The sequence below is a fragment of the Trachurus japonicus genome, chromosome 3 (genome assembly GCF_045865225.1).
Source record: "Trachurus japonicus isolate A0001 chromosome 3, Traja_1.0".
Classification (NCBI taxonomy): Eukaryota; Metazoa; Chordata; class Actinopteri; order Carangiformes; family Carangidae; genus Trachurus; species Trachurus japonicus.
Window position 1 is genome coordinate 26211002 of NC_140909.1, and position 19073 is coordinate 26230074.

The following is a 19073-nucleotide window of genomic DNA, read 5'->3' on the forward strand; positions in this document are numbered from 1 at the left end:
GGTTGGTCCCAACCTGTTTGAATCGTGACGGTTATTGATTATTCAAGTTTGGAAACTAGCTCGTAAGGTTCACAGCTGCGATGCCACTACTATATTCACTCAGCTTATATATCCACTTCTCAGCATGGAAGGATGCAAACGAGTGGGGGGTGGATGACTCAGTGTGTGTACACCTATCACAGCTAGTAAGTCTACTATGGACAATAAAGTGATGCAGGTTAAAGTTAAATTGGTCAAGTATGAACTCATGAAGGAATGATTCCTAAGACTTGCCACGAGTGCAAATTGAAGCTAAGTACACTGTTGCTGGCACACATGTCTTAAAATGTAACATCTCCGACCTGCTGCAGACAATAGTTCTGCTATCGAGGGACAGTGAGGAGGAAACGATGCAAAGAGCAAAAAAATAAAAAATCAATAATAATGATTAGAAAAATGAAGGACTGAGTTCTTTTAGCATTTCTTGATGTTTATTTTTATTCCTCACCTCTGTGTGTCCTTGTGAGTGTGTGTGTAGTTTTATATTGGTAACATAGTGAGACATCTATGGGTGGGCTTGACATCCCTCCGACCTGCAGTAGTTTTAAAGGACCAGGCCCTCATAGGCAGGGCCCTCGGACTCGGGGGACTCTCGCTGCAGGCGAAGATGCTCCAGTGTGTTGTGGAAGTGTTTGTTGATCTGCTCCGTCTCCTCGCTCGCCTCCAGGTTGGGAAGGTCTTCTCTGATCTTCTGGATCAGCTGGTTTAATACCTGCACAGTCACCTGAATGGGTGAAAGATAAGATAGAGTTTACACTGTGGTCTGCTCTGGGCCGCAATCACGTTAAATATAAGCAGCTCTGAATATTGAAAGTAAAAAAAACTGTAAACTGTACCATTTTAAATATCAAAAACTCACTCAACAGAATCTAAACACTTATGTTGAATTCTAGGATTTTTGATCATCAGTTTAATAGCTCAACTGTCCGTGTTTGGCCAATTTATGCCGTCCTGTTTGCTTTATTTCTATGGTCAGTAAAAGGAACTAATGTGTCATCCCAGTGTTATAAATAAAGTTAGTTTAAATGTGTAGAAATGTCATGCGTGTGGCGTCCTACCGCATCGTTTTCCCTCTCGTAGAAGCAGACGTATCTGTTGAGGATTTCAATGAAAAGCTGGACTTGCAGTGATGGGTCCATGCACTGGTTGGCGATCTTCAGGGCTTTCTTTAGACACTCCATCACCCGCTTACCGTCGCGGATCTAAACATGCATCACACACCACATATTGAAGTGAAACGTTCACGTGTCCAAACATCATTACTATTATCACATGTATATGCATTGTGCATGTATTTGACAACACACCTCTTCGCCGTTCTTGTCGGTGCTGCGGCCGGACCAGAAGAGGTGCGCACAGATGCTGACGGCTCGGCACTGGTCGGGCTTCTTCAGCAGCTTGGAGGCGGCCAGCGCACACTGGGTCCTCAGCGGCTCGTGGTTTTCTTCACTGAAACAACGCATCCGCTCAAAGGTGCCGATGATCAGGGTGATGGCTGCCAGCTGAGCTTTGGAGTCACTTATCTCGTCCTCGTACAGAGAAAAGGCCTGGGGAAGGGAAGAGAAGATAAACAGGGAAGCGATTTAAATTAAATAAATCACCATGGTCGTTTCTGTTTTAAATCAGTTTTTGGCCTCAGTTTGTTTTCTGTACGTGCTACATTTCCAGAAGTTCCACCACAAACCACTCACCTCTGCTGAACAGTAGGTTGTAGAAAATGTAATAATGTATGTTATCATAAACAACCATTTATTGAAACTGATTCTGGAGATAATGCAATTCACATTTCATAATAAATTATTTTGAAGATAAGATGGGTATGTGTGAATGTGTCTTTCTAACACATTTTCAGTCGGCTCATCTGTTATGTTTCTTTGAACTCTGTGCAGTAGAATATTGTATCTTCTATTCTGTAAATAATGTGCCTTTGAAGGAATGCTAGTACCTGTATCTTTCACCCTAATCCATAAACATTTAACTAGATATAAATATAAAATAGATATTAAGGGCAGGAGGCCAATGGGATCATTATATTAACTTCACATCTGTCCAGTGGTTTCAATACTTGTGCAGATGCAGTGCGAATGCTCATGAAATTCAAGGAAGTGACATTTTTATTCTACCTGTGACATGAACTCGTACGCTACAGTCTCATGGTTCTCAAAGCCGATCTCTCCTGCAGCTAGCGCCCCCTGCAGGAAGAGACGAAGAGGCAGCTCTGCGAGCTCGGCCTTGATAAGTGCACTGATGGTCTGGTGGGCAAACGAAAAGATCTTCTGACACTTCTTTTCCCACTTGTCGTCCTGACGGGAGAAAAAAATTGAGACGATTAAAAAAAGTTAATGAATAAATCTACAGATGCAGCTTGTGAGGAGTGCTGGGAGGCGATGTTTGCTCACCGACGAGGAGTTTTCCTTGTATCTGAAGGCCAGCTGGTAGGCAGCGAACACCAGAGGAGGAAGTGTGTAGCGAATCCTTTGGTTTCCACCGGCACCAAAGTGTTTTCGAGCCGTGTTCAGAATCTGACCACAAATTGGAAATGTGGATTAATGACAGAGGCAGTGACGGTTTAAGATCTGTCAACATTTTTGAAAATCAGGCTGTAAAATTTCATATTTTTTTTATACGTAACAGGACAGTGATATGAATGCATGTGTTATTCAAGTCTACATTGAAATACCTTTAGAATAACCTCAGGGACATCAGTAACATAAAGTACAGTAGTAGCAGCAGCAGTACAGAATGTGCTTTATCTGTATCTAAAGGATAAATGTGCAGAGTTGAGAGAAGGACCCACGAGATACTGCTGATCAGGATCTTCAGAGTGGAGCAGGTGGATGAAACGACCCACAAGGCTCTGCTCCTCAGCAAAGTCCTCGGGGTCAGGATCATCGACTGGCTGGTCTGGCTGGTCCTGGATCAGCGTGGATACCAAATTCAAGATTGAATCCACCTAGAGAACCCAGAGAGAGAGAGGAGTCACTTTTTTAAAATTTCATCCTGCTTTTGGCTGAACCAGTCTGAGGTCAAGTAAGACTTGTAGCAGGTGGTAACACAAGAATTAACCTTAAGGTTTTGTCTAGTGCAGTTTTCATAGAGATTCAAGTTCTTTTCTTTGAGACACTAGATTTTCATAAACTGTAAACTTTCACTTTTTGAGTTTAATTACAAAAATAGACTTGTCCATGTCATTCTAATATGAGCTGCACCTGTAGATGAATAAACAAAAGTACTGCTTTTCACTTAACTCTGATCTTTTCATTTTACCTGCTTAACATTAATGATCCTATAATGGTTCGGCATTAGATAATAGGAACAAATAATTGACTTGCTGCCTTGGAGCGTTGCTCCCTCTGTTATTTATTAGGAACACCCAGCTTAAACTAACACAGTTTAACATAACAGTCCTGCAGCCATCCTGTTGTAATGTTAAGTTGTTTTACAGGGATGTTGATTCACGACGCCGATTCATTAATTTGAACTGTGTTGCAAAATAAAGAGGGCTGCTTTTATTTTTTAGCTTTCACCCACTGATATGAATGGAGAAGACAAAACTGTACAAACACCTGCTTGTATGACACAAAACAATTTAATGGCACCACTGACTGCGGCCTCTATCATTACAGGATTTGTAACTGTATTCTTTTTAGCTAGCGTTCCCAGCACATGACACCCCTGTGCCGAACCAACCTGCTCTTGTGCCACAATGGTGGTGTTGTAGTCCAGCGTGTTGCTCAGCACGTAGCAGCTCATGCTTTTGCGTGACTCATAATCAAAGTACTCGAAGAGTGGAGGGAAGTGCTTGAGCTGCAGCACCGTCAGGATGTTGTTGTAGGTGTCCACGGGGATCTTCAACAGCCGGGTGAGCTCCTTCGACACCGCGCTGCTGGTCGCTATGCTACGATAGGGAGGAGAGAGAGGTCAAGGTTAAAGGTGTATATGTCAGAGTTGTGACTCTACATGATGGTTCAGATCACTGAATCTCGCCCTGACATCAACACTCTCGCCCTTCATTTAACGCATTTCTCCCCATTTCGGTTTGAGCTTCCTCTCTGATGCGTGAATTTGATCTTGTTTGTATTGTAGTAACAGACATGTCAGCTTTATTATGTTGGTTCAATGCAAATATACAAACTATAACCCAGCACATCTGAAGGAAAATTAAAACATTCAGTGACAAGTCAAATCTTGACTTATTGCTCACTCTGACTCTCCTGAATCACACTAGAAGATCTCATCATAACATAATGTTATTCCTTCAACCCCAGTCAGTCAGGAGTACCAGGACTTACTGTTCCAAGTTGAGCTTGTTGAATATCTCCACGGTGCTCTCCAGGACCTTGTCTACATAGTCGACGCGGTCAGGGTAGCACTTCATAGCCAGATTGATGAGAGAGACCTGGAGAGAGACCACGTCCTCGGATGGCATGTCCTGGCGAGACTGAGGGGGGCGGAGACAGACAGTAAGAACATCAGCATGACCAGGCCAGCCTTAGTTTGACACTTTGACTGGGACCGAGGAGGAATAGCCGACGGGTCTGTAAGAAGTGGTGCTAAAAACTGTTCAGCGATCAATGTTCTGTCAATATAAGAACAGGGCCAGAGAAAGATAACTTAAGAAAAAAAAACTACAAACGGGCTCGAAGCCTTCGATGCTGCTGCTGATAATGTAAAGATACTGTATGTCCTTTTTTGCTCATGTAGTTTACTTGGTGTGGATCTCTGATCAGACTCCTTGTTCTTAAAGGATCTATCGAGCCAGCATCCTAGAGATCCCTTTTCTAAACCGAGTGTCAGATGTCACACAGCAGATGACCTGCACAAAACTAAACTGCACAGACAAACCATCACGAATCATCACTTCTGTATGCCCACAGAGCAGGTAAACCTAATGTAACCCACCTGAATGACGGTGGCCACCTGCTGAGAGAAGATGTCAAACAGTTTGATCTCAGCTGGAATACCAGGGCCGTCTTCTCGATGCGCAAACAGAGCGAGTCTGAAAAATCAAGTGGAAAATAAGAATTTTGTTTAGGCTAAATCACCATAAACCATCAACCATGCTTTCACGGATTTTAAGAACCTAAAACACAGACTTCTGTAAATATTGAACTGCTGAACCTGTTTTTGAAGTTTGCCTGCATGGGCAGAAATAAAGACTTTTGGAAACAATGATGCAGACACGGTTTTAAAACTAAGACTCTGCAAACTTTGACAACATTGGTAGACAAACCAAAGAGGTATTTACAGGGTCTCTATTTCTATTTACGTTGTTGATTTACACGGAATCAAACTATACCTGTCAATGAGGGCAATGATGATGTTCTTGACATTGACGTGTTGATGAAGCTCAGCACAGGAACGCAGGAAAGGGTTCAGCGTCTGAAGGTGGAACTCGTCTGGGAAAACCTTACAACACAGGAAGAGCGTAGAACAGTGCTTAGACTTTGTATTATCTATTTATTCATGTCATAAACAGACTGAAGATTCAAACAAGAACTGACCATGGTGAATTCTCTGTCTGTTTAAACCGCTGGCCCATATATGATATTTTGTTTTCTAGATTTGGATGATTCTTAACCATCATGCAACATCAGTAGGCACCTGATGGTCCTAATTTCATTCTGTAGTAGGGACGGAACAGTTTATGAAAAACGCACTGGACCATTCAGTTCGACTGTCTCGGTTCAGAGCGTGTGTGTGTCGTTCGGTTCATTCGCATGCTACGTTTTCTTTCTTTTTCATTCAGTACGGAGGCGAGGCAGTGTAGCAGGTGGTCAGATGTGGACCCTGCCCCGCTCTCTCTCTTTCACAGACACATTGACAACGGACCTGTCTGCGAACAGCCCGTCCCCTCCGTTCACTCTGAAGCCCATGTTAAAGCAGAAGTAAGCAATCCGGTCGTTTTGGCTAATGCTGCGTTCCAGGCAGGCTTTTGAAACCGTAAATTACAGCTTCAAGTCACGACTTAGTAGCGTTCCAGGCAACCCACTCGTGTTTTTCCGACCTGTTTTACCTGTGAAAGTGCACTATAACGGCCACTCGTAACTTCCGACCCGTGAACTCGTACCAGATCGAACTGGTACGACTTCACAGGTCGGAAAAACACGAGTTACGGCCTCATCATGCCGGCTTTACTTGTTTACATGCCGGCTCTTCCTTTAACACAGTCGTCGATCCGGCTCTGTGACCTCCTCCTCCTCCGCTGCTGAGAGCTGAACAACAACGCCCCCCATCCCATGTTCAAAAAGTTTTAAAAAGAACGGCGAGGCGGAGTTATTGCGCAACATTCTCACCTTTAACAGGCTGTATAAACGTAGCTTGAATCAAAACATGATAACGCACCGGAGGAAGATGTTCAAACAAAGAGTTTTTATGTTTACGCTGAATTATAGTGTGTGTGTGTGTGTGTGTGTGTGTGTGTGTATATATGTATTTTATGTTGATATATGGTATTTCTGTGGTGTTAAAAACAACAAGGTATACCAAACCGAACTGACCACCGTGACGACAAAACTGTTAATAAACCAAACCAAGGACTTTGTGAACTGTTCCCACCCCTATTCTGGAGCATGACATTTGTCACCATCTTTAAGGGCAAAGGGTGGTCACATCAACTATTCATTTAAAATTAATAAATGCTCAAAGAGTCATCAGTCACAGAAAAACATCACTGACACAACTGGTCAATGCTGTTATTAGCAATTAATGGCTTCACCTTCATTAACTGGGCATGTTTAGTATCAGAATCATGAAAACACAGGACGTGGTGTTGAGACTGTCCGTTATGCCAACAACAGTATACAGATGCAGCACGGAGGGCAGTGACTGTGCTTCCTAACACACGTACAGTATCACCAGTATGCCAGCAACTCCTGCTTTATGGAAGCCTTATGACAACACAAAACCTAAAATATCAAAACATTCAATAAACACTGGACGTGTCATATTTACACCGAACATATACTCAAACACAACAGTCAATCAATCTCAAACATTTTAGGTCCGGTTCAGTTTGCATTAGCATCAACTTGATACAGCAGTGTATGCACATTTTATACTCTAAATATATTATATTGCAATACCTTCAGCGTAGGCTCAACGATTGTGTTACCTCGCTTAATACTGACATGTATTTAAGTGAAAAACAGATTGAATCAATTCATTCCCATGTATCTACCTGAATGATGCACTCCATGAGATACTCCTGAGCCAGTGAGTCTCTGCAGTTCACAACCTGCTCCAGCACTCCAGAAAGAACAATCTGTGGAGGGAAACAAACAGAGGGAAAACTGTTTTATCAGACAGATTTCTAATTACCCACACAGACTGTGCGTTACGTGCTCAGATGCATGTCAAAATATGGGACCATAAAGAAAGAAAAGCAACAGCCTAGAAAGCAACATAGCATATTTTAGCTTCTTTAAACTAATTTCCAATGTTTTCCAAAGGAAGTGGAACTCTTCCATCGCATGTCCACATGTCACACAACTCTTCCCACTAGTGAAAACTGCACTATTCCCATTCATTTTCATCCAGATGATCACCTACAAAAATCTTCGTCACCTTCACCGGCAAGTAAAGGAGCATTTTTAAAAGCAGACTTAATGGAGTACACTGAGTTCTGAATAAATTACATTACATAATACTTAATTTGATGATATGATGTCTCAGCAAGTCCTTGTTTGATTTAGATCTCACTTTGTTCCCATTTCAATTGTTTTCACCATCCAAACTGGCTGATGACCTGTTATACAGACCTGTTTGTACTTGTCCACATTGACGCCTTCCAGCTGGCTGAGGCGCACCAGGTTGGTGCCGACCAAGATCCTGAGCTCTTGTCGTTCCTTCTCCCTCTTCTCTCTGTCTCGGCTGTGACCCTGATGCTGCATTCGAACCCATAATTTGTTCATTTCCGCAAAGTTCAGCAGGACGAAGTCGATGGAGTCATTGATGTCGCCGGTCATCTCCTCCGTTCCCCTGTGGAGGAAAGACCTCGAGTTTAGGACATGGAAGTGTTAAAGACCTGAAGTATGCCCTGGAGACAGAGCGTAGGAGTCGTGCTCTAGGGCAGCGGTTCCCAAAGTGAGGTTCAGGGTCACGTGATAATTTCCAGAAATCAAATAAAATTCAAAAATGAAAAGATGAAAAGTAGCAGTTAAAATCTAAAAAAACCCCATGCAAATAAACTTTCCTTCTCACATCTACACTTACAGATCGCATCTAAATGTCAAGGATCTCCTTAGGTGAGATTAACGTTGCTGAAACATCGTAATTCCCAAAATGTACATTTTCACAGCAACAATGTAGACATGTCTACTCACTACTACAGTTCATGGATATTACTTTAACTGGGATATGCTTCTGCTAACATTGAAATGAAAGTAATGTGTCAAAATTAAGTTTGCACATGATAGCAACATGTTCACTCATAAGTTACATGGATATTACTATGACTGAGGTATTCTGCTTTTATCTTATAGTAATTTGCTATATTCATAATTATATCTTTGTAATAAGGCTGTTCAGTTCTTTTGTGTTGACGTCATGCCCGTGTTTGGATACGCTTATTAGTGTGTGTGCCCAGTGCGCACATTTTAAAAAAAATGTTTAAGTCACTTCCAGTTTTGGGAGTCTTGGGCTGAAAGGTTTGGTAACCCCTCGCTCTAGAAAATCGTTCCCTAAACCCTCAGGAGATTAACAAATGAAGTCTCAGTTTACATATATATTTATATATTGCTTACTCCTGCTGCTCTCCATCATCCGGCAGTATGTTGCGGGTGCACTGCAACAGGTAGTTTCTGAGGAAGAGGCCCCGGAGTGGGTGCTGGACCCCACGGCACATCTCCACCAGATCCTTGAGAATGTCCTTACGAGACTGAGGGAAGGAGCGGACGTAGACCACGCCCACTGTGATTAACAGATAGCTGGGGAGAGAAGGGCAGAGTGAAGAGTTTCAATCTGATGAGCTATTCCTAAAAAATAGCAGTAGGTTGAGCAGGTGCCCCACTATCACAACAACTGCACTATCTAATAAAAGGCACAAAAAGCCCAAAAATATACTTAAAAAAAAAAAATCCCCAGCCAACATTTGTCTGTAGCCTAACTTCCATCTATCTATCCATCCATCCAATGTTTTAATCGCTAACACCACAGGAAATTTTCATCAATTTCTTGAATCTTGATGCAAATTAAAATACACAGCCAATAATATATTGTCCCTAAAATATTCTATTTATTATTACTATGTTTTTGAACAAGTGCTTTACCAGTTCGATTGTGTGATTTTAGTTTGTTTTCAATGTCAAAGTCAAAGCATACAGCATCAAGGTAGACAGCCACATCACTGATAAGTCAGCAAAAACCACTGGTGCCTGCTAATAATCACCAGTCCCCACTAAAGTAAATGAAAGTCTTAACTGAACCCTGATTAACGACTGACGAACACACTGTTGATCTGTGACAAAAAAACTTTTCTTAATTTCATTTCAAATAAGAGTCTGAATATGTGATGGAAGCAGCGTTAATGTGATACTCACAGTCTGGGGATGATGTTCCCTGCGTACTGGACCAGCTCATACAGATCTGCCACCTTTCGTCCTTTAGCGAACTCATCAGTCAGATAAACCTCCAGGTAGTGGAGTTCATCAGAGATGGCCATGTCTGAGAAAGACTGTTAGGGACCACAGTGCAAACCCACTACAACGTATCCACAGGCAACAATGACTGCCCATAGTGTATCAACTTCAGTCTCTCAGTCCATCTTGCTTTCAGGGACAGTATGCCTCAGGACAATCATGTAATTACAAAAATGTACAGCTGCTAACTGTACACACCGGCTTCACTGATACAAAAAGTGTCAGGACAGATATTTGACGAGGACCAAATAACAAGAGGCAACAGCATATCTGGTCCACTCACAACACGAGGCCCCAGCACGAGCAATATTAATAATCTCTGCTCTACTCTGGGGATCTGGTTTAACAACGTTTGGTCCAACACCGCCTCACTCAGCTGAGGCAGCTGGCTAAAGTTAGATCATTCTGTTCATTTGCGGATTTCAAAAAGGCCACACAGGCTTTTACTTCTTCAAGAGAGGATGATTGCAGTGCACTTTATTCTGCTAACAGCTCGGCAGATGAAACATCTATAGATTGCAGTGGATTCAAAGTGCAAATCTGCAGCTCTCTGGCAGGTTTAACTCTGTATCTCCTTTTAAATCTCTCTACAGACTCACTTGTATCCCAAAGCCTTTTATCAACTGTTGTTTTTATAGTTTATTTTAGTTTGGATTTTATTATTTTTGTTTTTTGTCTGAGAGAGCCAATCAGTAAAACTGCATTATTTTCTCATCTTCTGTGTCTGCTCACTGGTGGTGGATTCACAGTGTTTTTAATCAAAACCATTTGATCAAGATACAGTCTTCGTCCATTGTTGGCTAATTTTCAGTTTGGAAATGAGGCTTGTGCACATGTGCCACATTTCTTAAAGAGTGAGATTAATAAGGTGGAAGCAACTGACAAAGACTACGTCATCTTTTGTGAATGGCCCATTATGAGGCTAGGACGGGAAAGAGGTGGACGCTGGACTTTTTTGTTTTAAACAGAAATTAGTTTTGGGAACCTGGACTGTCCTCCCTAACGGGAGGGAGCAGATCCTCAGCCCATGCAGCGGCCAGTCGCTAACAAATCAAACATTTGATGCGGAAGTTGGATAAAGCTTCCACCCTCCTTTCATGGAGCCATGTTGTTTCAGAGCAGGCACCAGTCGGGTCCTCCACAGAGCTGCTGGGAGACTCACATGGTGCTCACATGGGCAACAGCAGAGCAATGTGGAGGAGTGACAAACTGAGTGACTTCCTGAAATGTAACTGACATAAGCTGCTTTTTATTTGATGCAGGGCCAGATTGTTCATCAAACTTGGTGTTTAATATGTCTCGAGGAAGTCCTGCATAGCCATTAAGACAAAAGATCACATTCAATACGAAACTTAACAGAAATGTCAGTTGCAAGTGAGTGTAATTCCCACACAGCCTAATATACAGCGGTAAAGGATACAGAGCTCATAGTAGCTCTTTGGAGAAAGCATGGAGGTCCTCAGCTCACCCAGCATGTTAGAGGCATGCTTCAGAGCATCCATCAGCTTGTTCTTGTCCTGCAGACCACACCACACAGTCACACTATGGCCACTCTAAACCTTTACAACCAAAGCATTTTAGTATTTACAGAAATTAAAGAAAAAAAAAAAACTTTATACCTCTTATGTCACATATCTAACAAGTTACAAATGGCTTAAATGCACATCCTCATCTCTGAGCCTTCATTTAAATACTAATGACAAATGTGTCACTATTCCATTATAAATCACACAGATCATATTGTCAAGATGTAAGAGCGTGAGAATCACATTGTCATTTTCACATATTTTTCCATGTCAGTAAAAATATTTGGAGCATAACGAGGTTGTGCGGGCTGTTTCCTTTTTCTTTTGAAGCTTCCCCCTTAGCCCAGCACACCAAGCAAGGGATGTGTGTATACTATACTCTTACAATTTTTCACATATTTTTCCATGAAAATTGCATGCAAAATGACAATCAACACGACAATTATGACTCATCGTGACATCTTCCAGAATAATTTTTCTTTTATTTCTTGCAGATTGTCCAGCTCTTGTCCAGAACCAGTTAAAAATGATCTAACCAAACATCCACAGCTGGCTGACCTGCTCTGATTTCCCCATTTTCCTATTGGGTTAAATGGCTTCCATATAAATTTGCTGGGTTAAGATAATAATAATAATACCTCCTTAACACATGACGAGAAATTCACCTCTCTATGGAAAACCAACTCATGATATTGAAATTGTGTGCTGAAAGAAATCCAGCAGTTTGCCCTCAGCAAATTAACACAACAAACGGACGGGGTCCTACCAGGCATCTCTTCATCTGGAAAGACTGGACCTTGACGGCCTGCACAGCTTCATCAAGAAGCTTCTCCTGTTCATCCTGGGGAGACTGCTGTGTGGTCGGCTGCAGTCAGAGAAAAGGAACAAAGTTGAATGAATCTTTGCTTGATGCAAGGAAGAAGTCATCAGACAGCTTCTCAATGTGATGAAATAAAGCTGCTTTCTTCTGCCTATCTTGTAAATAGCATTACTGTGCATTGTGTATTTTCTTGATTTATACTTCTGTTCTTATTTACATCCCTTATGTTACTAATTTTTTTTTTAGATGTATATAATCGCTTTAGACTTTTGTTAGTTTCCTTTTCTTGCACAGTCCACTTTGCTATAATGCTGAGGATTTTTATCTTATCTTATAAATTGCTGTATCGGCAGTTGACTTTGCTCTGTCTTCTTAACTGGCCTGACTTACAAAAAAAAATGGTAGGGTTTTATCATGTACTTTTCATGGAGAATTAGAAATAGCTTCAGATTATGCCTTGTGCAAACTGAATACGGTGAAGACTTGTGGTACATGACAATGCTAATGCATGTGTCCCTTGTTCCACCTTCACCTGCAGGAGCTGACAGTGACATATCCTGTGTAAAACATAAACAGAGCCGAGGCAGCCCAGAATAAGTCCCCTGACTGAGCCCCGGGCTGACCCATCGCTGCTTCAGGCAGCCCAACTCCTGGTGTCCGCGGTTAGCACAGACACGTCCGGGCTGCACCGACTCGTTTACGTACATGTACGAAAACATGACCAAACGTATGTCATTTGGCCTTTTAAGATGTTGTGTTAACCACACACAATTTCACTTTGTTAAGCTGAAACGAGCCCAGGTCGTTGACATTTTGCGACAGTAAAAAAAAAAAAAAATGACACAGCAAAGCGGAAGAGTGTGCTAAACAACAGCTAGCGTTAGCAGCTGTCACCTGTGTTGTTCCCGGATATCTCAGAGTCTGTCGGCTACTTGAAGCTTAATGTAACCCAGCACGTATATTATTATTACATTTGTTGGATATAGTGGATAAACCCCGTAGAAATAAGGTTGATAAAATGGAGGTGTAGCTGAGACACGTAGCTAGCTCTGCTAACCGCTGTCAGACGTTAGGCCACAGCAGACACACATACATACACACACACACACACACACAGACACACACAACCCAGTCCTGGGTCGGTTTAACACACCGCAGGTTTCTATCGTTGCACCGAGCAAAGCCGAGCACGCACGGGTACCTGAAGGACACACGCTGATAAACAGAGAAAACCGTGTAGTTATAGAAAGGCTCACCATGATGATCAGATGTGTATCAGATCAGTCGGAGCGGCTGGACTGTCATGTGACTCACATTAACGGTGCGTTCACGGTCCGCTCGGATACCCCCACTCCGCAGGACAGGCGTGGCCAGCGAGTGACCCGTGATCAGCTGCGGGATGTCGGCCACTTGGACGCCGTCAACATCCTGGTAGACGTGAAGTGTTTTCACCTTTATTCAACTAATAAGGTCGTACGGTGGAGATGAGAGAGCGGAGGACAGCGGCTCCAAATGTCACAACACAAGCATCAGAACACACGGTCCCAAAAAAGAACAATATAAACAGATATTAGGAGGTTTTTATTGGAGATTTCAAAGTTGATGTAGCAGTGTTGCATTCATGGTGCTGCTGTATGTTTTATTGCTCTGTTGACTGTTCTACGCAAGAACGAGACTTATGTTAACCCTGGTTGTGAGGGGACCTGAACGCATCTTCCCTTCCTTTTTTATCGTGAAAACTTTATTCAACAAGCTGTCAGGTGGACATCATCTGACATGAAGAACACATTAAAGAAGTGATAGTATTTGGTTAATGATAAATAGGCTACACATGTGAGTTTACAATTAAGACATACCGTAGTGGTGGATTTTTATCATTTGTAACAGTAGGCCAGGCCTATTTAACAGTACAGTATTTAACAGTACTGAGAGGTTCAATTGATGCTGGACATCTGCTCAATCACTGAATGAACCTTATTCACCCTCTCATTGTCGGACACCAAACTTCTCTACTGCACAATCAGCTGTTGCAGATCACATTGTTTCTAATAAGGTTAGGCCTATGTTGAAAGATGTTCTTCATCTACTCTTCATGTGCAGCAGTGCACTTCAAGCCCAGCAACTCTTTGAGGCAGGAGCTTGTAGCTACATGCCTGTAACAATGGGGAAACAAACACTGAATAATTGCAATGTCATTTCCCACCCCAGACATCTTAACACCAGATGCTGATGACTTAATAGGTCAGTGGCTGTGTGGCTCACATCTGACCTCAAGGTTTTAAGACAACCATCATGAAGCTAAATGCCTGGGGTCTCTGTCTCATCTATCTGGGGTCTCGTCTGTGTTAATGTCCTTGACAGATGGAGTGACATTTTTTTTTCAGGCTTAGAAAACACTGGCGGGATAGCCTGCATATGGAGAATTGACATTTGGTTCTCTATATATCAAATGAAAACTAGTCAAAGTAACCATTCGACCATAATGTGACTGTTTCTGCTTGATTTCCTAACTTCTTCTTGATTTGCAACAAGAGACCAAACTTAATTTAGTAGTAATATTTATGAAAACCCACCACCTAAAAAGACTCTATTTGAAATCTACTTAGAGAAGCACAAAGGCGATGTTCATTCATCTAAATCAGAACATAATAAATGTATCTTGTTTTTCTTTCCTGTCCGCCCACTGTCCGGTAGGTGGCAGTAATGCGCCTGAACGCTGGTTGCCGACTGCCAATAATCATTCAGGAAGAAGAAGGCGGGGGCGGAAGTGCAGTGGAAACATGGCGGCGCCCTGTATGGACACACTCAAGGCGAGTTCGCTTCAGTCACAGAAACAAACCCTCTGTCAATAGTAAAATAAACATTAAACACCTCATGTCAGTATGTGGGCGAACAGCAGGACAGCGGGAGCTGCTCTTCAGGTCCTCCACCGCCTCCAGCAGTGCCGTAAACCCGCGCTGCTGCTGCGGAGGGGCGCCGAGGGGCTGCAGCGGAGGGTCTGCAGGTTCATGTCATCGACGGGACCCCCGTGGAGGCTGCTGTTCTTCGGCACCGATCACTTTGCCGTAGAGTCCCTAAAGCTCCTCACATCCAGCAGGTGAGCATCAACACGCCTCACACTACACTCGGAGGCTTAAGTTGTGTCATATTTGACACACATGGACCTCAGGGTGACCAGCAGTGTCCCAGACAGTTTGTTTCCCCAGGAGGACAGCAGCTCCTAGTTGTCTGATACTTCCCATATCTTGTCACGTGGGAACATTTAGTTCACTGACTGAATTTCACTCACAGAAAGCTTTAAAACTGATCTGTGTGACAGCTCGTGGGGCTACAACTTCCTCCCCTCCGTGTTGTGTCTGCAGGAGCTCCGGGGAAGGCGTCGTGGAGTCTGTTGAAGTGGTCACTTTCTCTGGCGAAGTCCCAGTGAAGAGGTTCGCTGAACAGAACCGCCTCACAGTCCACAGCTGGCCCCCCGACATCGCAGATGGACAGTTTGATGTTGGGGTCGTGGTGTCTTTTGGCTGTTTACTGCGCGAGGGACTCATCAACAAGTTTCCACAGTGAGCAGTTTTTGTTTTGTGGTTTGTTGTTGCTCTGCCCTGCTCAAATATCGTCCTCAAGACTGTAATCTAACCAGATTACAGTTTTATGATTGGACACCATCAAAATCAACATAAATGCACACAATGAATGGCTCAAATACAAGACGGGCTATATAATAATTTAATTTCATGGCTACACAAGAAAGATAGACCAGATAAGTGACAGTCTATTACATGATCTACCAATACCAGTAGTTTTGAGTTCAACATCTAACCTCTATTCCTTTATTCAGCAACCGCTGTCTCTAGAGGTGGAGAACATAACTCTGTCTCTATCATAACCTCTTGTCATGTAAACACAACAACAGCTGAAGTGTCCAACACCTGCTCCCATCAAGAAATACTTGTTCTGTGGCAGAGAAAAGATACAAATGGCCCCTCCAAGAGTATTTATTGTATTAGCAGGTTATTATATTGTACATTTGTACACGAATTACTAAGTTCATATTCAAGAAGATGTTGTAATGTCAGTCACAGTGTGAACAACATGCTGTGTCATTGCAGCGGGATTTTGAATGTTCACCCCAGCCTGCTGCCTCGGTGGCGAGGCCCAGCGCCCATCTTTCACACCATTCTCCACGGTGACACAGTGACAGGAGTCACCATCATCCAGATCCGTCCTCACAGGTAAATGGAGTGAGTAATCTCTCCTTTTTTTCTTACTATAAACACAGACAGATGAAACACTATGTCTTTACATCCCAGGTTTGACGTGGGCCCCATTGTCAACCAGGAGCTTCACCAGGTATCTGAGAGGTGTACTGCTGATGAGCTCGGAGCTGTCCTGGCAATTAAGGGAGCACATCTGGTGAGTTGTAGGAACATGGGTATTATAGAAAATGATAAAAGCTCATGATGATAATGTAGTTGCTGTCTTTTATATTCCTGAAAACAGCTCGTCGACACGTTGAAGACACTTTCTGAGATTCTGCCACATAAAAGAGAGCAAGGAGAGGCGGGTGCAACATTTGGTCCGTAGGTCTAAACACATTTACACTCAAAATGAATCAAGAGAAATCCTTCAAACTTATTCTTGATCTTAATTTACCCCCAACAGCCCCAAAAATTAGAACCTCCATGAGCTGGGTGGTGTGGGAGGAGCAGACCTGTGACCAAATTGATCATCTGTATCGCGCCATTGGATTAATGGTAATGACGACTGGTCTAGGGTCATATTCCCTGTCCTACTACTTACCTAGCTGTTCTTTGCATTCCTGTGTATTGATGAATATTATAATCACCTATTTCAACACTAATCTTTGTGGACGTGGTTCATAGGTTATTTTATGAACCAGATTAGCAATGGGGGATGGCTAATTCTCTTATCTCTGCCATCAGATGCCTTTGAGGACCACATGGATGGGCAAAACAATCAAACTTCTGGATTTTGTAGGAAAATGTCACATTTCACTCTCAGGTAAGTTTGTTAAAATTTGATTTAGATTGATTGCCAGTCCATGGTGTAGCCCACCTCTCAACCAGCGTCTGCTGACCCTCAGCACAGGATAAGCACTTTAATATATATACTGTATTTACAGTACATGCACATGTTTTACTATTATTATTATTATTATTATTAGGTGTGCGTACAAAGAGTATAAAATAAATAATTCTGAGCAACATGATCAAATCCATGTGTTGGTGAAGACAGTGCTGTAACTGCATTTGAGCATGCACCTACTTGAGTCACAAAAACATCAAATCAAAGAGTGCATTTTGGTCTGGATGACCTCAGAGAAGCCATGCAAATGTTGAATCAACTTTTTCTAGTTGTATTTTTCTTTCATGTCATCGTATTTCACCCTCTCTCGGTTTGCTTTCTTTCTGTTGTTAGAAAATGTACTAGTTTATTGTCCCAGTGTTATAAATAAAGTTAGTTATGTGTCTGTGTTGAGATTTGACATGCATGGGCATTTTTTGTTGGCCTGTGCTACTCCAGTAATGTGCCATGACCCTGAACTGTCATATATACTCACATGTTGTTTGCAGATCAAACGAGGAAACCTGTCCCTGGCACAGTGACCTATCAGAAGGAGACTAATACCCTGGCAGTCTGCTGTAAGGTCTGTCCAGCACTGTTAAACTAACTAGATTTATTTTTCTCATATTACTCCACCCCCATTGCCTCATCAAAACATCTTTATAAAATTGTATTCATTCAACTGAGCTTGTGTTTTTACATGATGTGTGAACTGTCCTCAGCAGTAGAATTCAGATCATATCACTTGCCACACAAGATTGTTTGTCAGTTTTGAGTTTTGATCTCAGTTTTAGAATAGTTAGACCCCTAAAACCTTTTTGCAAACACACTCTCATGCCATATAATGGGTATCCAACCCTTTAATGCCAGAGGCCACATGTACTTCGAGCCATGACCCCTGGTGTGAATGAGTGAGCTCATTAGTAATGCAAACTGGGCCTCAGACCTAAGTCTTGTGGTGGAGAATCAATCAAAATGTCTTCTTATAATATACTCCTAAACACTTATACCTCACCTTCAAGTCTATAACTCACTAATAACCTGGCCAATGTGTCTAGAATCTCTTGAATTCACGGTTCACTTCCTGCTTCCTTGGCACTGCTGCCATGTCCAGTGAGTGGCTGATAAAGGGTCAGAAATAGTGCCAACATGGAGATAGTGACACCCAGTGTTCACAATAGGCACTGCAATAGAAGCCTTTTTGACTCCTTAAAACCTGGATGACTGAGAGTCTTCACAGACAATAGGAGCTGCATCTTAATAACCCCAGAATAATATAATTTCCTTTTTCAAATAAAGCCTGTTTCACATAAAGGTGCCATGTGCTGATATTGTTGTGGCTCTAACATCTGTGCTCTCTGTTCCAGGATGGCTGGGTTGGATTCAGAACGGTGCTCCTGAAAAAAAGGCTGTCAGCAATTGACTTCTATAATGGCTACCTGCACCGGACGGTGCAGAAGAAGACAACTGCAGGACTATTTGTCAGTAGAAAAGGAGAAAGTATAGCACATCCAATCAGAGAAAATTCAGTGTTGTGATCTCACAACAATAATTTTATTTCATGATGTGAAAAATGTGACATGACACTGTCTAATGGAAATGACTGTAGAAAGGTTGTTGCTATTGTCTGTTTTAAGACATCTGCATCTACAGTACATTTACTCCATTAATGTATTTATATTGTATACTTGTAGCAAATAAATGTGCTGTTTGCTGGTGTACCACAGACAGTCATGAAAACTGCTCTTTTTATCTAAAAGTACTTCTTATTAAGTGTGATTTAATTAACCTGTCTTCTTGAATGTAAATAATTCTGAAAGGAGCCTGTTGAAAGAGTAAACGTCAACTCATGGGAACATAGACAATAAGCTGAGGAAGGACTCAAGTGCACATCCTCTATGGGCCCACAGACATGGAAGTGGGGGGGCTTGGTGTATGCTTTTTGCCAAGTGAGCAATTTTCATGGGA

The 19073-nt window shown here is 42.4% G+C and overlaps 2 protein-coding genes across 2 annotated transcripts; one reads left to right on the plus strand and one right to left on the minus strand.

The window, feature by feature from the left end:
- Positions 1-451: 451 nt before the first annotated feature.
- On the minus strand, positions 452-13343 carry vps35 (VPS35 retromer complex component). Its single transcript, XM_085767814.1, has 17 exons — positions 13280-13343; positions 11970-12068; positions 11098-11194; positions 9579-9702; positions 8784-8966; positions 7800-8019; positions 7220-7303; positions 5339-5448; positions 4942-5038; positions 4332-4480; positions 3730-3937; positions 2837-2992; positions 2439-2561; positions 2163-2342; positions 1347-1586; positions 1098-1241; positions 452-763 (listed from the first exon to the last, which is right to left on the minus strand). Exons 1-17 carry the CDS (start codon positions 13280-13282, stop codon positions 584-586), a joined length of 2397 nt encoding a protein of 798 aa, XP_085623940.1. The 5' UTR covers positions 13283-13343; the 3' UTR covers positions 452-583.
- Positions 13344-14782: 1439 nt separating this feature from the next.
- On the plus strand, positions 14783-18831 carry mtfmt (mitochondrial methionyl-tRNA formyltransferase). Its single transcript, XM_085773125.1, has 9 exons — positions 14783-15120; positions 15386-15583; positions 16130-16252; positions 16331-16433; positions 16521-16596; positions 16683-16774; positions 16964-17042; positions 17615-17688; positions 18473-18831. The coding sequence occupies exons 1-9, from the start codon at positions 14906-14908 to the stop codon at positions 18641-18643; spliced, it is 1131 nt and encodes a 376-aa protein (XP_085629251.1). The 5' UTR covers positions 14783-14905; the 3' UTR covers positions 18644-18831.
- The last annotated feature ends 242 nt before the right edge of the window (positions 18832-19073 follow it).